Below are 16,907 nucleotides of genomic sequence, written 5' to 3' on the forward strand. Positions count from 1 at the left end.
CACTGGACCCAGTGGAATACTGCTGATGCGGCGGGGCTCGCCAATCGCTAATGTTCCGCTTTTTGGATCACTACGGTACATACCAGCAGGTACCCCGCAGTCGGGACGGAAGAGTAAAGTCTGAGAACCTTGGGTATGGTCTCCCTGCGCTGGAATGTCAACGGCCACGCAGCACACTACTAGTAGGGTGGGCAGGTACACGGCTGAGCAAAAATGGCGGCGGAACACTGTTCCATTTGTTCCTTCGGCTTCTTCAGTGATCACTAGCGGCGGAGGATCATGAACCTCGCGTGATCAGCTATGATTCGGAATTCGAGTGAACGGCGGTAGTAACAGTGCCATGCCCGGCTCTAAGTACCGTACTCCAGAGTACGGTACCTACCGTACCGTATCCCACCGCTAGATAATTGAAATATCTGCTCAATGGCGGGCAAGGCGTCTATTTACCATGACAGTTTGGATGTTGCGTGTCAAAGGTAACGTCTGCAATTCGTGACACATCGACCATCGGTCCTTCACAGAAGATCAAGGGTCTACTAGGTATACTGGTGTCCGCTGCATGGGAGTGGAGTGGCAGAACTTCAAGTCTGGTTCAACTAGCCTTAAGCTTCTCCAGAGAACTTACCATGGTACAGGTAGAGAATAGATGCATACCTCCATCGAAGAGTGAATCCCGATGGAGTGACAAGGTATGAGCCTCAAAGGACAATTCCGTAACGAATGTTTTCATCCAAAGCCTCCCCGCAATAAACGTTATATGTACCGCTGCCTTGTACTGTACACCTCACCGGTAACTCGCTCCCCAAGGTTCGTCCTGAATTCTCGGGTGGAATTCCATCGAACCGGTCTTTGGTGTGGATGTGGTCACGAACGCAAAGCAGCAACCCTAACCCAGCAGCCACCCCATCCCACTGCTCCACATCACTTCGCTCCACTTCGCTCAACTCCCGCGGCGAATAATCATGCGAACGATGGATGTCAAAGGATTTTTCCCATTTTTCCATTTATCCGTTGTCGTTGTTCGGGGATCGGTATCACCATAATAATTCCATTCATGATTCTGTGGGGATATCATCATAGGATGTACCCGACCCCGGCTCCTCGCATTCCCATGTATGAAGGGCGATCCCTCATTGCCGTCACACCCAGGTCCCACGGATGCAGCAGCAAGCAACAAGCAACAAGCAACAAGGTGAGGATGCAAGCTCCGGATCGCGTCGTACGTGTTCTGGTTCTGAGTCCTGGCCGGCCTGGAAGCACAAGCACACAGGCATACAAGCACACAGGCATACAAGCACACAGGCACACAAGGGAAGGGAAGAGGGAGCGAGGGAGCGTCGTCGTCGACATCACTGCAGACCTTCGTCATGCCAAACTTCAAAGGAGGGAGAAGTGGTGGTGGTGGTGGTAGAGCACTCTATCGTACCTGCGCCCACCTGCCTCCTTCCCCCCGCCCCAGCCACCGCCTCTCGCGCCGGTGCTGGTGCTGGTGCTGGTGCTGGTGCTGGTGCTGGTGCTGGTGCTGGTGCTGGTGCTGGTACTGGTGCTGGCGCAGAAATCAAGGAAATGTCTCCACCACGTTTTTTTGCCACCAATCTCACTTTCTTTGGGAGGCTTTGTTCCTCCTCCTCCGAGCGAGGGGCAGCCGACCGACCCCCCCCCCCATGGCTCGCTGTTGGCCGGCCCCCTCTGCAGCAGATCGTCGCTGCTGTGCTGCGCGTACATACGGGGGAGGGGAGGGGGGGCGATTCATCATTCGACAGGTCTGCTCTGCTTCGACAGCGGCGACACGAACAGAACAGAACAGCGAAGCAGCCTGTGCCGATATCGATGCGCCCGATGCGATGCGAATTGTCATTTGCCCATGGCTGTCTGGCTTGGCGATTCGACTGCCCAGCCACTTCTCGCATTTCGCTGGAGGAGCGAATTGGTTGGCGTACGATACTTAAAGTAGAGTACACTGGGCACGTTCTGCGACGGATGCTGTCTCCATCCATCATCCATCCTGTGGCTCGCTCCATTCGCGGTTGGGTTAATTTGTGGCATTTTTTTCCTCGCTGTATGGTGTCTTTGCTTTTTCTTTCTGTGCGTGTGTGCGTCCACCACCGAACCACCTCCACCACCAAACCACCACCACCACCAAACCAACACACGCAGCCTGCCGGGATGGATGATGGATCCCTTCGGGCGGTCGTTCGTGCGTTCGTTCGTTACCAGCCGTCGAGACTCTACCTTGTTGCTCTAGATTGCTTGGGGATGAAGGAGATCTCATTGGTACGTCAGCCAAGCCAAGCCGGGGGTGCCAATCGGATTCCGCGAATCGGAGGATCGGGATGGCTGGCCCGAGGCCGAATTCGATCACCGAGCTGGCCGCTAGCTCCCACCCAGCACTCCCCCGGTGCATGATGCATCCATCTGGCTGGCTGGCTGCGATTGTAAGTTACCCAGATCGGAAGCGCGTTTCGGGCGTGTCTTGCAACAACTGCACAGACACGAAGGCCAGTCTGTGGGCGATGGCTGATGGCTGATGGGCGACGGGCGACGGGCGACGGGCGACGGGCCACCAGCTTGTGAAAACGCGAGGCGAGGCGAGACGACACCACCACCACCACCGCCGATAGAGTGCTTACTCTACTTTGCCAACATCTTGGGGGAGGACTCCGCTATGTCTCCCCGATGCCTCATGTGCTCCACTCTACACGGCACAACCGCAACCTGGAGTATGCATAGTACAGCTGCGGGAGACGGGGCAGCACGCGGAGGAGACGAGGGGGCCGGAAAGCAGTACCGTAATGAAATGAACTGCTTAGATAAGTGCCCACTTAGGTACCTGGCGATGCCCACGCCTCCACCACGAAAGTCCTTGATTCCCACCTTCTCGTCCACGCACGCCCGCGCTTGCCATGCTTTGCCACCAAGTTGCAACTGGCCGCAACCCGCCATGTATCTAGAGTTGAACAAGGACTCGCCCCAAGCAAGCAAAGCACGTCGTTGGTGTGTGCACTAGAGTACCTGTACACCGCGCTACCGTGCTCTACTCTACACTTGGCCAGGTACTGTAGATTGCCCAGGGATAGGTACCTCTAGAGCACTGCGGCTACTCTACTCTGGGTACATGCTCTAGAGTTCCAAAGCACCAGCAGGTATCCGATCTGCCCTAAATAATGCTCTACCGATACCTGGCCCGCGTTAGCCGCATCGGTCGTAACCTTGACCCCGCGTAGACGTCCAACGCCCAGCGATCATGAAATTCGTGTGTGTGTATGTGGATGTGTGGATGTACCTCAACACCACCGGTGCTGCACGGCATCTGTCCACTCCACCACCACTCACCCATCTCCGCCAACCAGCTCGCTGCACGCAATGTGCGAGAACCAGGGAAGGGGGCCATAATTCCAGTGGTCAGGTTCCAGCCACTTGCTGGTGCTGTGCTGTGCGGTTCCCGTGAAGAAGAAGGCGAGGTGAAGAGAAGAGAGAGTGCCCCAACCATCTCCGACCCACAAGTGGCCTAGACCTCGCAGCGGACGAGAGCTGGCAGATGGGAAAACAGACATGGCCATTGGTCCAGCCCGTTCAATTGCAAGGAACTGCTCTCTCTACTCTCTGCTCTAGCAGGGAGCAGGAAAAAAATAAGGAAAAAAAGGAAAAAACAAAGATTGCTCCGAAGAGCGATTCGTCGTCTGCTGCGGCCTGGGGGAAATAGGCGGGTCCTTGCAATTGGCCACTCCGGCCAACAAGCACCGTCATGTCACTCTTGCTCCCCCCCCCAAAACGTGTTTGTTTACACGCGTTCCCGGATAGGCATCGTGGGAATTGACTGGCCCCACCACCCGCCGATGTCCAATGGCCCTCCAGATTTCCCTGGCCTTCGTGTCTCCAAACCCAGGACTTTATAATCCAGACGCATTCCACCACTTCCTGCTCCCTTCCTTCCCTTTCTCCTCCCATCCAGCAGCAAGCCGAACATCTTCATCCTCCTCCTTAATTCACTCCCCTCCTCAATACCTTGCTCCACCTACCGCTCCTCCACAACATCCATCAAAATGAAGACCTCTATGATCATCGCTCTCGGCCTGGCCACTGCCGCCGTTGCCCAGAATGAATGCGCCGGATGTAACGACCTCTCTCAGCTGACGGTCTGCTCGGTCGCCTGGCGAGGAGCCATCATGGCGTACGTCCTTCCCGCACAATGTCCATCCATAACCACCCCACTAACGTCTCCTCCAGCTGCATGGCCGACCCTTGCAACGTCCCCTTCACCGAAGACCCCATCGCCGCCTGCGCCGCCGCCGCCCAGTCCTCCGCTGCCGCCGCCGCCTCGGCCTCCAGCGCCGCAGCTGCCGCCTCGTCCTCCGCCGCCGAGGCCCAAGCCTCGGCATCCGCCTCCGCCGCCGAGGCCGCCTCTTCCGCATCCGCCGCCGCCGCTGCCGCCTCCGCATCCGCCGAGTCCGTCGCCTCAGTTGCCGCCACCGCCGCCGTCGCCTCGGCCTCATCCATCGCCGAGCAGACCTCGGTCGTCGCCTCGGCCACCGAAGCCGCCGGCTCTGCCGTCGCTTCGGCCTCTGGCGCCATCGACTCCGCCGTCTCGGAAGCTACTGAGGCTGCCAGCTCTGCCGTCGCTTCCGCCTCCGACGCCGTCGACTCCGCCTCGTCCGCCATCGAGTCCCTCGCCTCCGGCGTCTCCTCTACCATCAGCTCCGTCACCTCGCGTCTCGCCGGCTCCGCTACCTCCACCTCCACCACCACTGCCACTTCCACCGCCGCCGCCGACTCCGCCGCTAACCGCCACGAGGTCGGTGGCATCGCCGCGTTCGTCATCGCTGCTGCCGGTTTTCTTGTCCTGTAAATTTAATCGATCCGACACATCATTCCCTTTGTAATATGTAAATGCTGGATGGAGCGGGGTTGGGGTTGCGGGTCTGGGGCCGATGGATGGTTTTTTTCTTTTCTTTCTGGGGGGATATCACTGCTTATGCTGTACACGAATTCGCATGTTGTTACGATTACACCTATAACTACGGTGGCGAGCCAGGGTGGGCACAATAATGAAGATGAAGAAGAAGTAATTAATTTACCGGGCTGTCTTTTTTATTCTCTGTGATGTGATGTGATGTGTTGCCATCGTTGAAGTCGTGCTTTTTCGCACCTAATCATCAAACTTTTGGCACTCAGCCATCCATCCATCCGCCCAAACATGGGGAAACTGTGGATGTGCGTGAGGAAGGGTGGGAGTACCTGCGCTGGCGGCGCCCCATACCCCAAACACGCACCCTGGCGTTTGCCAATCGAAGTGTCGTCCACAAAGGTGTGGACGCCACCCCATATGTGCGCTATCACGCAGAGAGAGACAAGTTGATAACTATTGACGCCACCACACCACCCACGACTACTACGACCACCACGACCACGACCACGACCACGACCAGCACCAGCACCACGACAATATGAAACAACAACAGCAGGCTGCAGTGTCTCGGGTGGTACGGGCTGGCCACGGTAGGGTGGTGTGGGGTGGGTTATTGATGTCACGGTCGCCCAAAAAGGGTGATGTGCAGTGTGCATGGCATGAGTCGGCCGCTTGGAAGTTGGGAGGTCGCATGCCTCATACTTTAGGTACTTGTCGACCTACTGGCCTATCTGCATAAGAAAAGAAGTATGTACATGTGTACATGTGTGCTTGCATACTTCGCCGTGGTCTCCGTAGTCGAGCACCCAAGCACCCCAGCACCCAAGCACCCAAGGGGTCAACCAGTCGCCATTCTCTCCCGTCCAATCCGCGAACAAGCACTGCTCCCACTGTATTGTACACTACAGTTCAGTTGGTACACATACGGTAGACCAGAACAGAGCAGAGTAGACCGGAACAGAGCAGAGCAGAACAGAGCAGAGTATAGAAGCCTATCCAGTATGTCCAGTATGTCCATATATCCATAGGTACAGAGGTACATTGGTACACAGCCAACCATCTCGTGACACGCCGTGATACGCCGTGATCCACTGTGACGTGCGCGCTCGATCACTCACTCGATCACTCAGGGCTTGCTGTACCAGAGCGAGTGATGATTTGTGTCTGTCCTGTTTGATGTCTGGTGTCTAGATCATGGCGGCTCGCTCGGTGAAATGGCTACTACCTGCTGTCTACCTGCTATTTACCATACTGTAAGAGTAGAGAGAGTAACGAGTAACATACCGCAGCTGGTACCGTATTCGGTATTCAGATTCAGTTTGGGCATGGGTTGGAATTGTGGTCTCCATAGCACCTAATTGAGGTCGTATGCGACAATGAATGGGATTCTCTCTCGCTATTCAAGCTTGGATTCAGACGAGGGTGTTGTGTAGTTCCAAGCTCTGGCTGGGATGGGCCTGGAAAAAACTAGTCACTCCGTCACTCCTCTACGCTGAGGTCGCGAGCACCAGGCATGGCAACACTCGTCACTTCCAATTCACCTTCCATCACTCGCATCCATGACTGTCTACCAATACTACCAACAATAGTATTCTCTCCCTCCGGTTCAAAATCTCCACAGAAGTTACATGGAAGTTACATAGAAGTTACAAGCCACATAAAAGTTACAAGCTCATCCTTGTAACGCCCTTGAGATTCATTTCCGGTTGTGCCCCATCGACTCGCACGGTGAGGTCCCCCTCGAGCTTCGCGTTAATTTCCAGGACTCCATCGTTCACACACAGCGCGCCCACGCTCTCTCCCTCGGAGTCGACCAGCTGCGTGGTCCTCCACTTCTCAACGGTGGGAGTGAACACTCTAATCTCCAGATCCTTCGTGTAATCGTACACCACCCGTTTCTCGCCAACTTTACCTAGGGGGAGGATCGTTCCCTCGCGCACATACAGCGGGATGCTATCGAACGCGTGCTTTTCGGTAACCCACTTCGGGCCGACCTCCGTGTGTCCCGTAAAGAACGCAGTCCACCTTCCGGCAGGGAGGTAGAGCGTCACCGTGCCCTTCTCGTTGAACACGGGGGCGACCAGCAGCGCGTCGCCGAGCATGTACTGCCTATCGAGGGACCAGGCCGTGGGGTCGTCTGGGAACTCGAGGAACATTGCGCGCAGGGAGACGGGCAGGCCGGATTCGGTCGAGGCCATCGAGTGCGCGTATAGGTACGGCATCAAGCGGCACTTCAGGTCCACGAATGTTCGTAGGACGTCGCTGGACTCGTCATCGATCGCCCAGGGGACGCGGTAGGAGTTCGAGCCGTGGAGACGTGAGTGTGAGCATAGCAGCCCGAAGGCCACCCACCGCTTGTACACGTCGTGCCGCGGCTTGCCCTCGAAGCCGCCGATGTCCACCGACCAGTACGCGAAGCCGGACAGGCCGAGGGAGAGACCGCCGCGGAGCGACTCGGCCATGGCCTCGTAGGTGGACTCGCAGTCGCCGCCCCACTGCAGCGGGAAGCGCTGTGTGCCGGCGGTGGCGGAGCGCGAGAACAGGACTGCCTGGTCGGCGCCGTAGCGCTTCTGCAGCGCGGTGTACACCAACTCGTTGTACATGAACGAGTAGAAGTTGTGCATCTTCGTCGGATCGACGGTTTTGTCGAACCACGCCACGTCCGTGTCCGGGATGCGCTCGCCGAAGTCCGTCTTGAGACAGTCCACGCCCACGTCGAAGAGGTACTCTAGCTTCGAAACGTACCACGCACACGCCGCCGGGTTGGTGAAATCCACCAGCCCCATACCGGCCTGCCAGAGGTCCCACTGCCATACGTCCCCGTTCGTGCGCTTCAGGAGGTAGCCCTTCTTCGCCGCCTCGGCGAACACCGGCGAGGCGTCGCCTAGATAAGGGTTGATCCACACGCAGAATTTGATGCCGGGGAATTTGGCTCGCAAGCGCGCCATCATCGCTTTGGGATCTGGGAAATGCTCCTCAGAGAAGACGAAGTCGCACCAGTGAAACTCCCGCAGCCAGAAACAGTCGTAATGGAATACGTGCACGGGGATCTCGCGCTCTTTCATGCCGTCCAGGAAACTTCCGACTGGCAAGAGTTAGCTGTGGGTACATACATCGGGGCATATGTGGAAGAGGAACGGACCAGTGGCTTCGTCGTAGTTCGTGGTGAACGAAGTTGATAGCCACAGCCCGTACGACCAACTGGGGACTTTGGCCGGCTTTCCGAGGAGGATCGAGTACTTCCTCAGGATCTCCTTCGGATTGGGACCGTAGATGATGTACCACTTGATTCTGCCGTCCATCAGCCACAATCCTGTGCGTTCCTAGGAGCACGCAACATACCTCTGTCCCTTGACGCTCGTCTGCAGCCTACAGGTCCTCTCACTTCCGATCTCCAGATCCGTCGGTTCCGGGTGATCGATGAAGATACCATAACCGGCACTCGAGATATAAAACGGAACATTCTTGTACGCCTGTTCGCTCGACGTTCCGCCGTCGGCATTGTACAGGGTGACCTGTTGTCCGACTTTATTGAACGGCGTGAACCTCTCTCCCAGCCCGTATATGCTCTCTCCGACGCCCAGATTGTGCTGTGTGAACATGTAGTGGTTGAACTTGGTCATGTCCCCTAGCTGCATGGGAGAGCCCGGGGGAGGATTGTAGGCGAAGCCGATGGACCGCGCACCGAGGGAGGTGATGGCCTCGTTGGTGGTGGCATCCCGGAACTGGATGTCGAAGGTGTGCGGCGCGCTGGAGACAGTGCAGGAGAGGTTTCCGACTGTCAGGGTGGTCCCCTCCGGTGAAGTGCTGGCCGCACTGGTGAGAGACGGTTTGCCGTCCGGGTACAGAGGATAGCTGGGACCCAGAACTCGGGCGCCTTTCCAATGGCGGGCGGTGATTGAGATTACATCGTCGAAGGCTGGCTCGATGTCCTATCGCACAGCGTTTAGCACCCCTCCGTCCTCCTCATAAACCGGAGATATAGCACTCACAATGGTAACCGTGGGCTGATTGAGCGTGCTACCACGGGCAAGGATCTGGCGTGTGGGGCAGAGCAGACTGAGAGCTCCATCGGGCCCTTGGTCGACTTTATGCACGTCCTCTGCGAACTCGACCCTGAAGTCCTCCCTGAAGAGCCACATGCCATCGCGGAACCGCATACTGATCGATCTTCTGGTTTAGTATTGTAGGTGTTCTGGTACGAAGAGCGCGCCGCACTGATGAGCTCCCATTCCCACCCAGCGGGATTGAGCTTCATTTATACCCCCCTCTGTTCAACTCCGTTTGCCTCGTCGTATGTACTGTGTACATCTCACCCGGTCCGTCCTCTCCCCCACGTTGCTTGCCCCGCAACACTCTATTCACTTCCCCCCACCGTCTGTGGGTATTTAGCCGTAACGCAAGGCTGCTGTGGTGATGCTCATCGTGCAACTCCCCCGCCCGCGCGCGAACTTCCGGAAAACATTCCTGCGTGCTGGAGCACATTCTCCCGGCGTTCGGCAGGCGTTGCCGGGCCTGAGTTCCCTGAGAGCCGTTTAGGCAGTCGATCATCCGTAGAGTACCCTAGTTGGGGCCAGGAGCGTCCCCGGGATTGTGGATAAGTTATCAGGTAACCAAGGCCAAGCCTTAGACAAAGTACGACGAATTACCATGTAGCGTACTGTATTGTACTCTGCACAACACATGATTTTTGAGCTCACAGCTAATCAGGAGCTCATCCATCCCCATCTGCACTCATGCGCCGTGGCTCGCAAGGAGTGGCCCCTTCCGGCCAGTCGCCAATCGCGCCGGCCGTGGGACTCGCATCATGTGTGGTGCTGTTCTAGAAGCGGGCCGCGTCTGGCCGCTTTTTGCCCTGCGATGGTCCGTGCCCCCTGTGTGCCTAACCTGCATGCAGCAGTGCACGACCCTCAATCCGTGAGAGAGCTCAACTCAGCTTGGAGGACGAGGAGTCAGCCAGTCAGTCAGGCACCCCGTGATTCGGACAGAGACAGACAAGGACACGGCGCGAGTGTCCACCGAGTCTTCTTGAACCGGGCTGCTGTGCCCGACGCGGCTGGCTGGTGCTGGCTGTCTTATATCTTGGAAGCTTCCTTCCCTCTTCCTTCGAGCGCAATCCTGCCTGCCTGCTGAGAAACTTTTCGCTGCCGACCAAGAACCAGTCATAACCTCCATTCGCCAACCACAATCGCCGTTCCGCCTCAGCAGCACCACAACCACAACAACCACCACCGCAGCCATGCCCGTAAGCTTCCCACACGCCTCCGCATCCCATTGATTCTTGCGTACTAACAACCCCCAGGACCAAGAACTCTACAGCGTCGCCAAACCTCTCAACCGCGAGCCCCCGATCCGCGAGCTCGTGTCGTCATTCATCACACCGGACAAAGTCGCCTACGACCGCAACCACGGGTTTGTCTCGTCCTCTGTTCCCTCCCTCTGCCTCCGCTAACATGTCACAGTCCCTTCCCCGTTCTCGACCCGTCCACCTTCCGCCTCACCGTCACCGGCTTGGTCGCGCAGCCGCTCTCGCTATCTCTGTCTTCACTACGCGCGCTGCCACAGCACACCGTGATCGCAGCGCTACAATGTGCCGGCAACCGACGGCACACCATGCGCACGGTGGTGAAGGAGGTGGACGGCATCGACTGGAACGACGGCGCGGTGTGCAACTGCACGTGGAGCGGGCCGCTGCTGGCCGACGTGCTGGCGCTGGCGGGCGTCGAGCTGAAGCAGGGCGACGAGAAACATGTCGTCTTCAATTGCGAGTGCGCCGATGTGCAGGATGATAAGTACTATGGCAGCTCTATACCGCTAGGGAGGTGCTTGGATAAAAAGTCCATGGCGATGCTGTGTCTCGAGGTATGTCTTTCCTCTCTCACCCCTCTATGACGTGCCGCTAATGGCAGCCACACAGATGAACAACGCCCCGCTCCCCCTCTCGCACGGCTACCCGCTGCGCGTCGTCCTGCCCGGCATCGCCGGTGCGCGCTGGACAAAGTGGCTCGACCGGATCCACGTGCAGCCGCATGAAAGCGGGAACTTCTACATGCAAAAAGACTACAAGATCCTCCCGCCGCACATCGACACCAAGGCTTTAGCCGAAGCCCACTGGCCTTTAGTCCCAGCGATCCAGGGGCTCCCGATCAACAGCATAATCGCGTACCCTGCCGCGAACTCCGTGCTCCCCTCCACGTCGCCCATCAAGGTGGGAGGGTACGCCCTCCCCCAAGCCGACGACGGCCCCGTCGTCGCCGTCGACGTCTCCACCGACCAAGGAAGGTCGTGGCATCCTGCTACGATAACTACGCCGACGGAGCCGGCGGAGAAATATAAGTGGGCGTGGGCGATTTGGAAGTACACCCTTACGAACGAACAGGCTAGGGCGCTGAGCAGGGACACCAAGATCTGGAGTCGTGCCAGAGATAGAGGCGGGAATGTGCAAGACGGGGAGATTCGCTGGAATTTTAGGGGCGTCGCGTATAATGCGTATGGAGAGACGGGCGGGTTGACGGTGGAGGGGGCGAGGACGGATGCGAGGTTGTAGGGCTTTAGAGGGGGATGGGAAGGGTGGGAGGGGAAGGGGGAGGGGGGACGGAGGTAATGGGAGGGGGAGGGGATTGGCGTTGGGTTGGGTTTGCGGGTTGGGTTTGCGGGTTGGGTTTGCGGGTTTGCTTGCGTGGTTGGTTTATACAATGTCTGATGGCTGATGAGTGGGACTGGGTGGGATGGGTGGGATAGATGCGTGCTTGGATTGTTATAGGCAGGAATAGAATGGATGGCTAGATTATTTGTACTTGGAACTTTGTGGTTGCTTTGTAGAGAGCGGTGGACGACGGGCGATATTTGATATTTGATATTTGATAGATCGATTTACTATGTCACTCAGACTCATATATCACTTTCATCTATCAAGCTATTTCACTCCCGCTCTCCCACCATCTCACCACCCATATCTCCATATCTCCATCCCACAATCCCACCATCATATCCCCATCCACGCACCCAGCGTCCTTACCCTCGATCCACCAATACCAATACCAATACCAATACCAATACCAATACCAATACCAATACCAATACCAATACCAATACCAATACCCCTCCCCTTCCCGTCCACTTCCCGTCCCCGTCCCCCTCCCCGTCCTTTCCGTCCATCCATCCATCCAGCCAAAAAGACCAAAAAAGACCAAAAAAGACCAAAAAGCCAATCATGACTTTTTCTTCTTTTTTCGCCAGATATGACGGGAAGGGAAGTGAAATGCTTGCAAGTATTAGAGCTTGATGGGCGGGATGGTGGGCGTGTTGGGATGGAGATATAGACCGAAGCATAAGGGGATGGTGGGAGTCAAATAACTAGCAAAGGACCATCTATCGTGGTCGAGGACAGACAAGATACAACCAGAACCGCTTCATTCCACTTCATTCCTCCAGCCCAGCCCAGCCCAGCCCAGCCCAGCCCCAGCCCCAGCCCCAGTAGTCCAATCCAATCCGATTTCCTCAATAACTCAATAACTCAATAATACATACAGGTAGACATACAGGTAGACCCCCCCTTACACACGGACACATACGGAGACAGACATGAGATAAAAGTCGATTCGCTCAAAGCAAAGACAAGCCAGCAAAAGCAAGCAAAACAAGAAAGACAAGAAAGACAGAAAAAAACGTAAGGAAACCGCTGAATACACAGTTAACTACAAGCAAACAAAATCCAGAGACCCACCAGTACAAACGATAGAAAAATACAGGAGATATCCACCCCACCCCGCCGTCTTTGAACCCACCGAACCAGCCCAACCCAACCCAACCCAACCATATCCAATCCAATCCAATCCAATCCAATCCAATCCAATCCAATCCAATCCAATCCAATCCAATCCAATCCAATCCACCAAACCAACCCACACATACCACTAGGTACCAGAAACGACAGTCAAGAACCCAACCCAACGAAAGTAAAGATCAAGAAAAGAAGCGTGAAAAGACACATAAGCAGACAACCGATCAAATCTCCGAATCCGAGCTCCCACCCAACGAGTCCGCATCATTCCCCCAGGATTCAAACTCCTGATCGGCGAGCTCCCTCTCTAGCTCTAGATCCACTTCGTCATCCGGCAACGCCACTCCCGCAGCGATAGCAGCTTCATCAACACCATCCTCCCTTGCCTCCTCGTCCTCTTCGTGATCACTCTCCCAGACGACGAAGCCGGGACTATCCGGCGACTTCGGCGTGACATCGCCCAGCTTGTGCGGGTGGGGGTAGCCTCGCTCTTTCTTTGGCGGCGTGAACACAGGGAAGCGATCGCTCGCGAGGGTCGGGAGGTTATTCTCGACCGCCGGCGTCTTTTCGGGGAGTGCAAGCTCCTCTTTCAGCATTTCCCTAAGCGGATCTCGCCGGGATCCTCTCCGCTGCGGGATCGTCTTCTCGACGGCGTCGACGCGCATGGCGTTGCCGCGCTCGATCGGGGCGACGGCCAGCAGCTCTGCCAGCCGTGCGGGCGCAATGTTTTCCTTGCCCTTCTCGTGCAGCTCGCTGGTGACCGACTCGTCGTCGTCCGAGTCGTCCGAGATGTCGAGCGTGCACGTCGAGTGCTCCATCAGGTTCTGTAGCGTCTCCTCGGGCGAGTCCTCGTAGATCTCGAAGGCCCACGAGTCGGGGATGTTGGGTGCCATTAGCGGGACGGGCTCGGCGGCTTTGCGCGCCGCGACATCGGCGGACGGTGGTGGGTCGACGAAGAGTGCAAGCTTTGAGGGTCGGCTAACGGCGGCGAGGAGGGAGTCGATCGAGTCAATCGCGGCGGGGCCGAAGGATGGTGGGTCGATGCGACGGAACGCGGGGGGCTTGATGGCGCTGCGGCGGGGCGAGGGCGGAGCACGGACACGGGCACTGACACCCGAGCGGCGTGACGGTGAGGTCTGCTTGTGGTGGGTAATGGGCGAGGCCTTCTTGGGGCTGAGGACTGTTCGTGCGGGCTTCACAGACTTGCTCGAGTTCTTTTCCGCGAGCGCACCACGGGACTTGGATGGGGCTTTGCCGGTGATGGAATCACTTTTGTCGCCTGCGCGAGTGTTCGTGATATCGACCAATGTTCCAAAGGCCCGCTTCGGTTTCGGGCCGACAAGGTTCGATGACGACGCCGACGAGATGGCACTCTTCAATACCGCGTTAAGCGAGTCCGACAGCGCGGACTTTACGCGTTTGCGTGACGACTTTGTGGCAGTGGGCAGGGCAGACAGGACATCACTGTTCTCGTCATTCTGCGAGTGTGTGCGCTTTGTGGCGGTGGGGCAGGCTGTTTCAGGGAAAGCAACAGATTAGCGATGAGCGGGGGTGTGACTGATGCGCTGGCGGATGGATTGGCAGGGATGGGGCGAAAGGGGTGGTGGGCTGCGGCAGAGCAGAAGAGGCGCAATTTGCGGACATTTGAGACGTCGCCCAGACGGCTGTGCCTGAGATGGGTGTGGGTATACTCTATGAATTCATGGAGAATATTGGGGTGGGGGGCTGGGAGACCGAAGATAGAAGAAGAGTGGATCAAGTGTGCGAGGAGCGGGGGTAGCGGGGACGGGGAGTTGATAATAGAGGGGGCTGGGAGGAAGAAGAGGAGGGCTCACAGTTCATGTTCTTCACATCGCCCTTCAACTTGTTCGAGTTCCGCAATGACTTCATTGCGTTCGGCTTCATGGGGGATAACTGCTGTCGCCGAGACGACAGAAGTGTGGGTGCAGTTGCTGTTGCCGAAGACATGGCTGGCTGGCTGTAGTGGAGGGTTGTGGGTTGTGGGCTGTGGGTTGTGGGCTGTGGGTTGTGGAGAGGTGAGAGTAGTGAATCTGGACGCGTTCCTCGACGTGAACGGAGAGGGCAGCACAGGTGGCAGTTGAAACCAAAAGCGAAAGGCCAATCAATTCCCTCGGATCGGGAATGTGGGAGTAGAAGCGGGAGGATCTTCCTCTTTTGCGTCTTTTCGGTCTTTTCGGTCTTTTCGGTCTTTTTCGCTGGCTCTTTTTCTTTGTTCTTTTTTTCTTCTTCTTTTGGTCGTCGTCGTCGCGTTGGGATGGGACGATGAGAAGCAGGAGGTCGGAGCAGCAGAGGGCGAAGTTGAGGGCGGAGGGGGAACGGAGCGAAGGGAAGTGAGTAAGAAGTGAGTGGTATTTAGAGCGCGTTCCGGGGGAGGGAGAGGCAGAGTTGTGAGTGAGAGCGCCCGAGCTTGGCGAGAGGGAGGAGGGTGAATGACCTGAGCGAGACTGAACCGAGCGCACGCTCCGCCTAGGCAAAAAGCACTTTACACCAACACCACCAGTTTCGTTTTCGCGTAAAGTACTTTGCTTGCGGGACCCATGGCCGCATCAGCACCACCCACCCAGCTCCACCACCAACCCACATATCTTCCCACCTACCACTGCCCAAGGACAATGCCTTGTAACGGGATGAGACAGGATTCTCTTCTCCAAGCTAATGTACTGGCCGTCGTACAGCAGAAGGCGAAACGGAACAAGGTGCTATTCTTCTCCACGGAGCCGCTGGCACTGGCACTGGCACTGGCACTTGCGTCACGGCGGATGTGAGCTTCGGTGCCCAAGTAACAGGTATTCAAGCATTCAAGCGTCCAAGTACTCAACTGCCCAAGTAGGTAAGTCCGTACTCCACCGTATGTACGGACGACGTCCTCTGATTTGTGCGCGAACCAAGCCATGCACACCCCCTTCCGCTCGCTCGCCCACAGCCAGCTTGGAGATCCCCGATCTCAGTGTGTCCAATACATACAATACAAAAAGCAATCACGGTGAACACCCACCAGGAGAGAAGCTGAACGGCTGCTAGCTGAGGACGCACGCCCGCAATCCCATCGATATGTAGCTGTGGAGTAGGTACCCCACCAATGGTCAATGCAGAGATAGGTAGATATCCCCCGCACTCCTCCTCTCTGAATCTCTGATCCCCCCACCCCACACACATCGTTCAGCTGTGAGCTTCATTCGTCTTTTCGTCTTTCTCGTACAGTACAGTACAGCAAGCTGTGGGATGATTCGTGGACACGGCTGCGCATGATCACACATGCCCGATTGTTGGCCTGTAGAAATCGTGGTTGCCTCTGCGTATCCATCCATGTGACCATCGGTTTCGATATCGGATTTGTGAGGATCTCGACTCGAATGAGGATTCTACCCCACGGCTTGGAGGGAAAGTGGGTGGGATACGTATCCACGGTACCTACCTACATCACAGTCGAGCTTCAATCTGCAACCTGCCAGTCTGCCAGCCCCATTCGGGCAATGTTTGCGAACTTCAAAGTTCAATGGCTATAAATTCCCCGTGGAACCGTGGATAGCCTCAATGATAGGCATGTACGATACCACGAATCGCGCCACTCACACCCGAGTCAAGACTCAAGAGTACCGAGCAGGTGAATTGACCACCTCGCCATCTGGAACCAACGTCAAAACATTCAGCCTAGGTATCTATCATAGGTAGGAGAACGAGTTCTAGTCTACTGGTAGGTACCGTAGGTATCAACCGCGCAAGCGACGATCCAGGATTCAATAACACATCCATCTCCGTACCCATTGTTCCAAAAAGAAGGCACCGAATTATTCCACGCTTTCCTCGGGTTTGTGCTGCCATCCGGACAGCCTACAAGCGCAGCTCCCCGTCTGGGCTGCGAGCTGTCAGTCAGCACAAGGCGGCTACCTAAGCGCCCCCCCGTCTCCCCCAGTCTCCCAGTCCCCCCCCCCCCCCCCACCCTGAAGTAGAGTAAGCCCTCGCAATCCCCAATCCCCAGAACCAAACAAGCGACCGAGCCCACAAACCAAAAACCAAACAGGCGGAGTGTTTATCCTACCCAGAGACTCAGAGAGAGCCATCCGGGACGCTTCCCGGCCGTCTCTGGTGCCGTGTATGTAGTCGGCGTCATTGTGCACGACCACTGCTCCAAAGCTACAAATAGAAGGTAGGTCCCGACCATGGCACCATGATGCCGCCTACTACTGCCGGGTACTT

General features: G+C 56.8%; 6 protein-coding genes across 6 annotated transcripts; 3 read left to right on the plus strand and 3 right to left on the minus strand.

Annotated features, from left to right (window-relative positions):
* Positions 1-909: 909 nt before the first annotated feature.
* On the minus strand, positions 910-1,311 carry BZA05DRAFT_393505 (uncharacterized protein; the record flags this gene model as incomplete). Its single annotated transcript, XM_051483221.1, has 1 exon — positions 910-1,311. A coding segment is annotated over one exon (366 nt), but the record flags the coding sequence as incomplete, so codon positions are not given.
* A 2,456-nt stretch (positions 1,312-3,767) lies between these two features.
* BZA05DRAFT_260055 (uncharacterized protein) lies at positions 3,768-5,098 on the plus strand. The gene has a single exon (XM_051480118.1). The coding sequence runs from the start codon at positions 4,044-4,046 to the stop codon at positions 4,878-4,880; it is 837 nt and encodes a 278-aa protein (XP_051340702.1). The 5' UTR covers positions 3,768-4,043; the 3' UTR covers positions 4,881-5,098.
* A 1,330-nt stretch (positions 5,099-6,428) lies between these two features.
* Positions 6,429-9,459, minus strand: BZA05DRAFT_393510 (glycosyl hydrolases family 31-domain-containing protein). Its single transcript, XM_051483222.1, has 4 exons — positions 8,899-9,459; positions 8,249-8,838; positions 8,049-8,197; positions 6,429-7,991 (listed from the first exon to the last, which is right to left on the minus strand). The coding sequence occupies exons 1-4, from the start codon at positions 9,064-9,066 to the stop codon at positions 6,571-6,573; spliced, it is 2,328 nt and encodes a 775-aa protein (XP_051340703.1). The 5' UTR covers positions 9,067-9,459; the 3' UTR covers positions 6,429-6,570.
* A 350-nt stretch (positions 9,460-9,809) lies between these two features.
* BZA05DRAFT_472837 (Oxidoreductase, molybdopterin-binding domain-containing protein) lies at positions 9,810-11,467 on the plus strand. The gene is made up of 4 exons (XM_051488029.1): positions 9,810-10,151; positions 10,209-10,318; positions 10,369-10,768; positions 10,824-11,467. The coding sequence occupies exons 1-4, from the start codon at positions 10,146-10,148 to the stop codon at positions 11,451-11,453; spliced, it is 1,146 nt and encodes a 381-aa protein (XP_051340704.1). The 5' UTR covers positions 9,810-10,145; the 3' UTR covers positions 11,454-11,467.
* A 1,258-nt stretch (positions 11,468-12,725) lies between these two features.
* Positions 12,726-13,720, minus strand: BZA05DRAFT_393514 (uncharacterized protein). The gene has a single exon (XM_051483223.1). The coding sequence runs from the start codon at positions 13,580-13,582 to the stop codon at positions 12,914-12,916; it is 669 nt and encodes a 222-aa protein (XP_051340705.1). The 5' UTR covers positions 13,583-13,720; the 3' UTR covers positions 12,726-12,913.
* BZA05DRAFT_393515 (uncharacterized protein) lies at positions 13,721-15,141 on the plus strand. Its single transcript, XM_051483224.1, has 2 exons — positions 13,721-14,202; positions 14,525-15,141. Exons 1-2 carry the CDS (start codon positions 13,731-13,733, stop codon positions 14,671-14,673), a joined length of 621 nt encoding a protein of 206 aa, XP_051340706.1. The 5' UTR covers positions 13,721-13,730; the 3' UTR covers positions 14,674-15,141.
* Positions 15,142-16,907: the final 1,766 nt, after the last annotated feature.

Source organism: Tricharina praecox, assembly GCF_024521635.1.
Source record: "Tricharina praecox strain CBS 144465 chromosome Unknown BZA05scaffold_8, whole genome shotgun sequence".
In the NCBI taxonomy this organism is placed as follows: Eukaryota; Fungi; Ascomycota; class Pezizomycetes; order Pezizales; family Pyronemataceae; genus Tricharina; species Tricharina praecox.

Excerpts from the sequence above, each read along its gene's own strand:
- BZA05DRAFT_260055 (XM_051480118.1), top strand. The coding sequence starts at position 4,044 with ATGAAGACCTCTATGATCATCGCTCTCGGCCTGGCCACTGCCGCCGTT.
- BZA05DRAFT_393510 (XM_051483222.1), bottom strand. The coding sequence starts at position 9,066 with ATGCGGTTCCGCGATGGCATGTGGCTCTTCAGGGAGGACTTCAGGGTC. Across the intron at positions 8,839-8,898 it reads ATCAGCCCACGGTTACCATT|GACATCGAGCCAGCCTTCGA; the intron begins GTGAGTGCTATA and ends GCTGTGCGATAG. Across the intron at positions 8,198-8,248 it reads ACGAGCGTCAAGGGACAGAG|AATCAAGTGGTACATCATCT; the intron begins GTATGTTGCGTG and ends GATGGACGGCAG.
- BZA05DRAFT_472837 (XM_051488029.1), top strand. Across the intron at positions 10,319-10,368 it reads GCCTACGACCGCAACCACGG|TCCCTTCCCCGTTCTCGACC; the intron begins GTTTGTCTCGTC and ends AACATGTCACAG. Across the intron at positions 10,769-10,823 it reads TGGCGATGCTGTGTCTCGAG|ATGAACAACGCCCCGCTCCC; the intron begins GTATGTCTTTCC and ends GCAGCCACACAG.
- BZA05DRAFT_393514 (XM_051483223.1), bottom strand. The coding sequence starts at position 13,582 with ATGGCACCCAACATCCCCGACTCGTGGGCCTTCGAGATCTACGAGGAC.
- BZA05DRAFT_393515 (XM_051483224.1), top strand. The coding sequence starts at position 13,731 with ATGCGACGGAACGCGGGGGGCTTGATGGCGCTGCGGCGGGGCGAGGGC. Across the intron at positions 14,203-14,524 it reads CTTTGTGGCGGTGGGGCAGG|AGTTCATGTTCTTCACATCG; the intron begins CTGTTTCAGGGA and ends AGGAGGGCTCAC.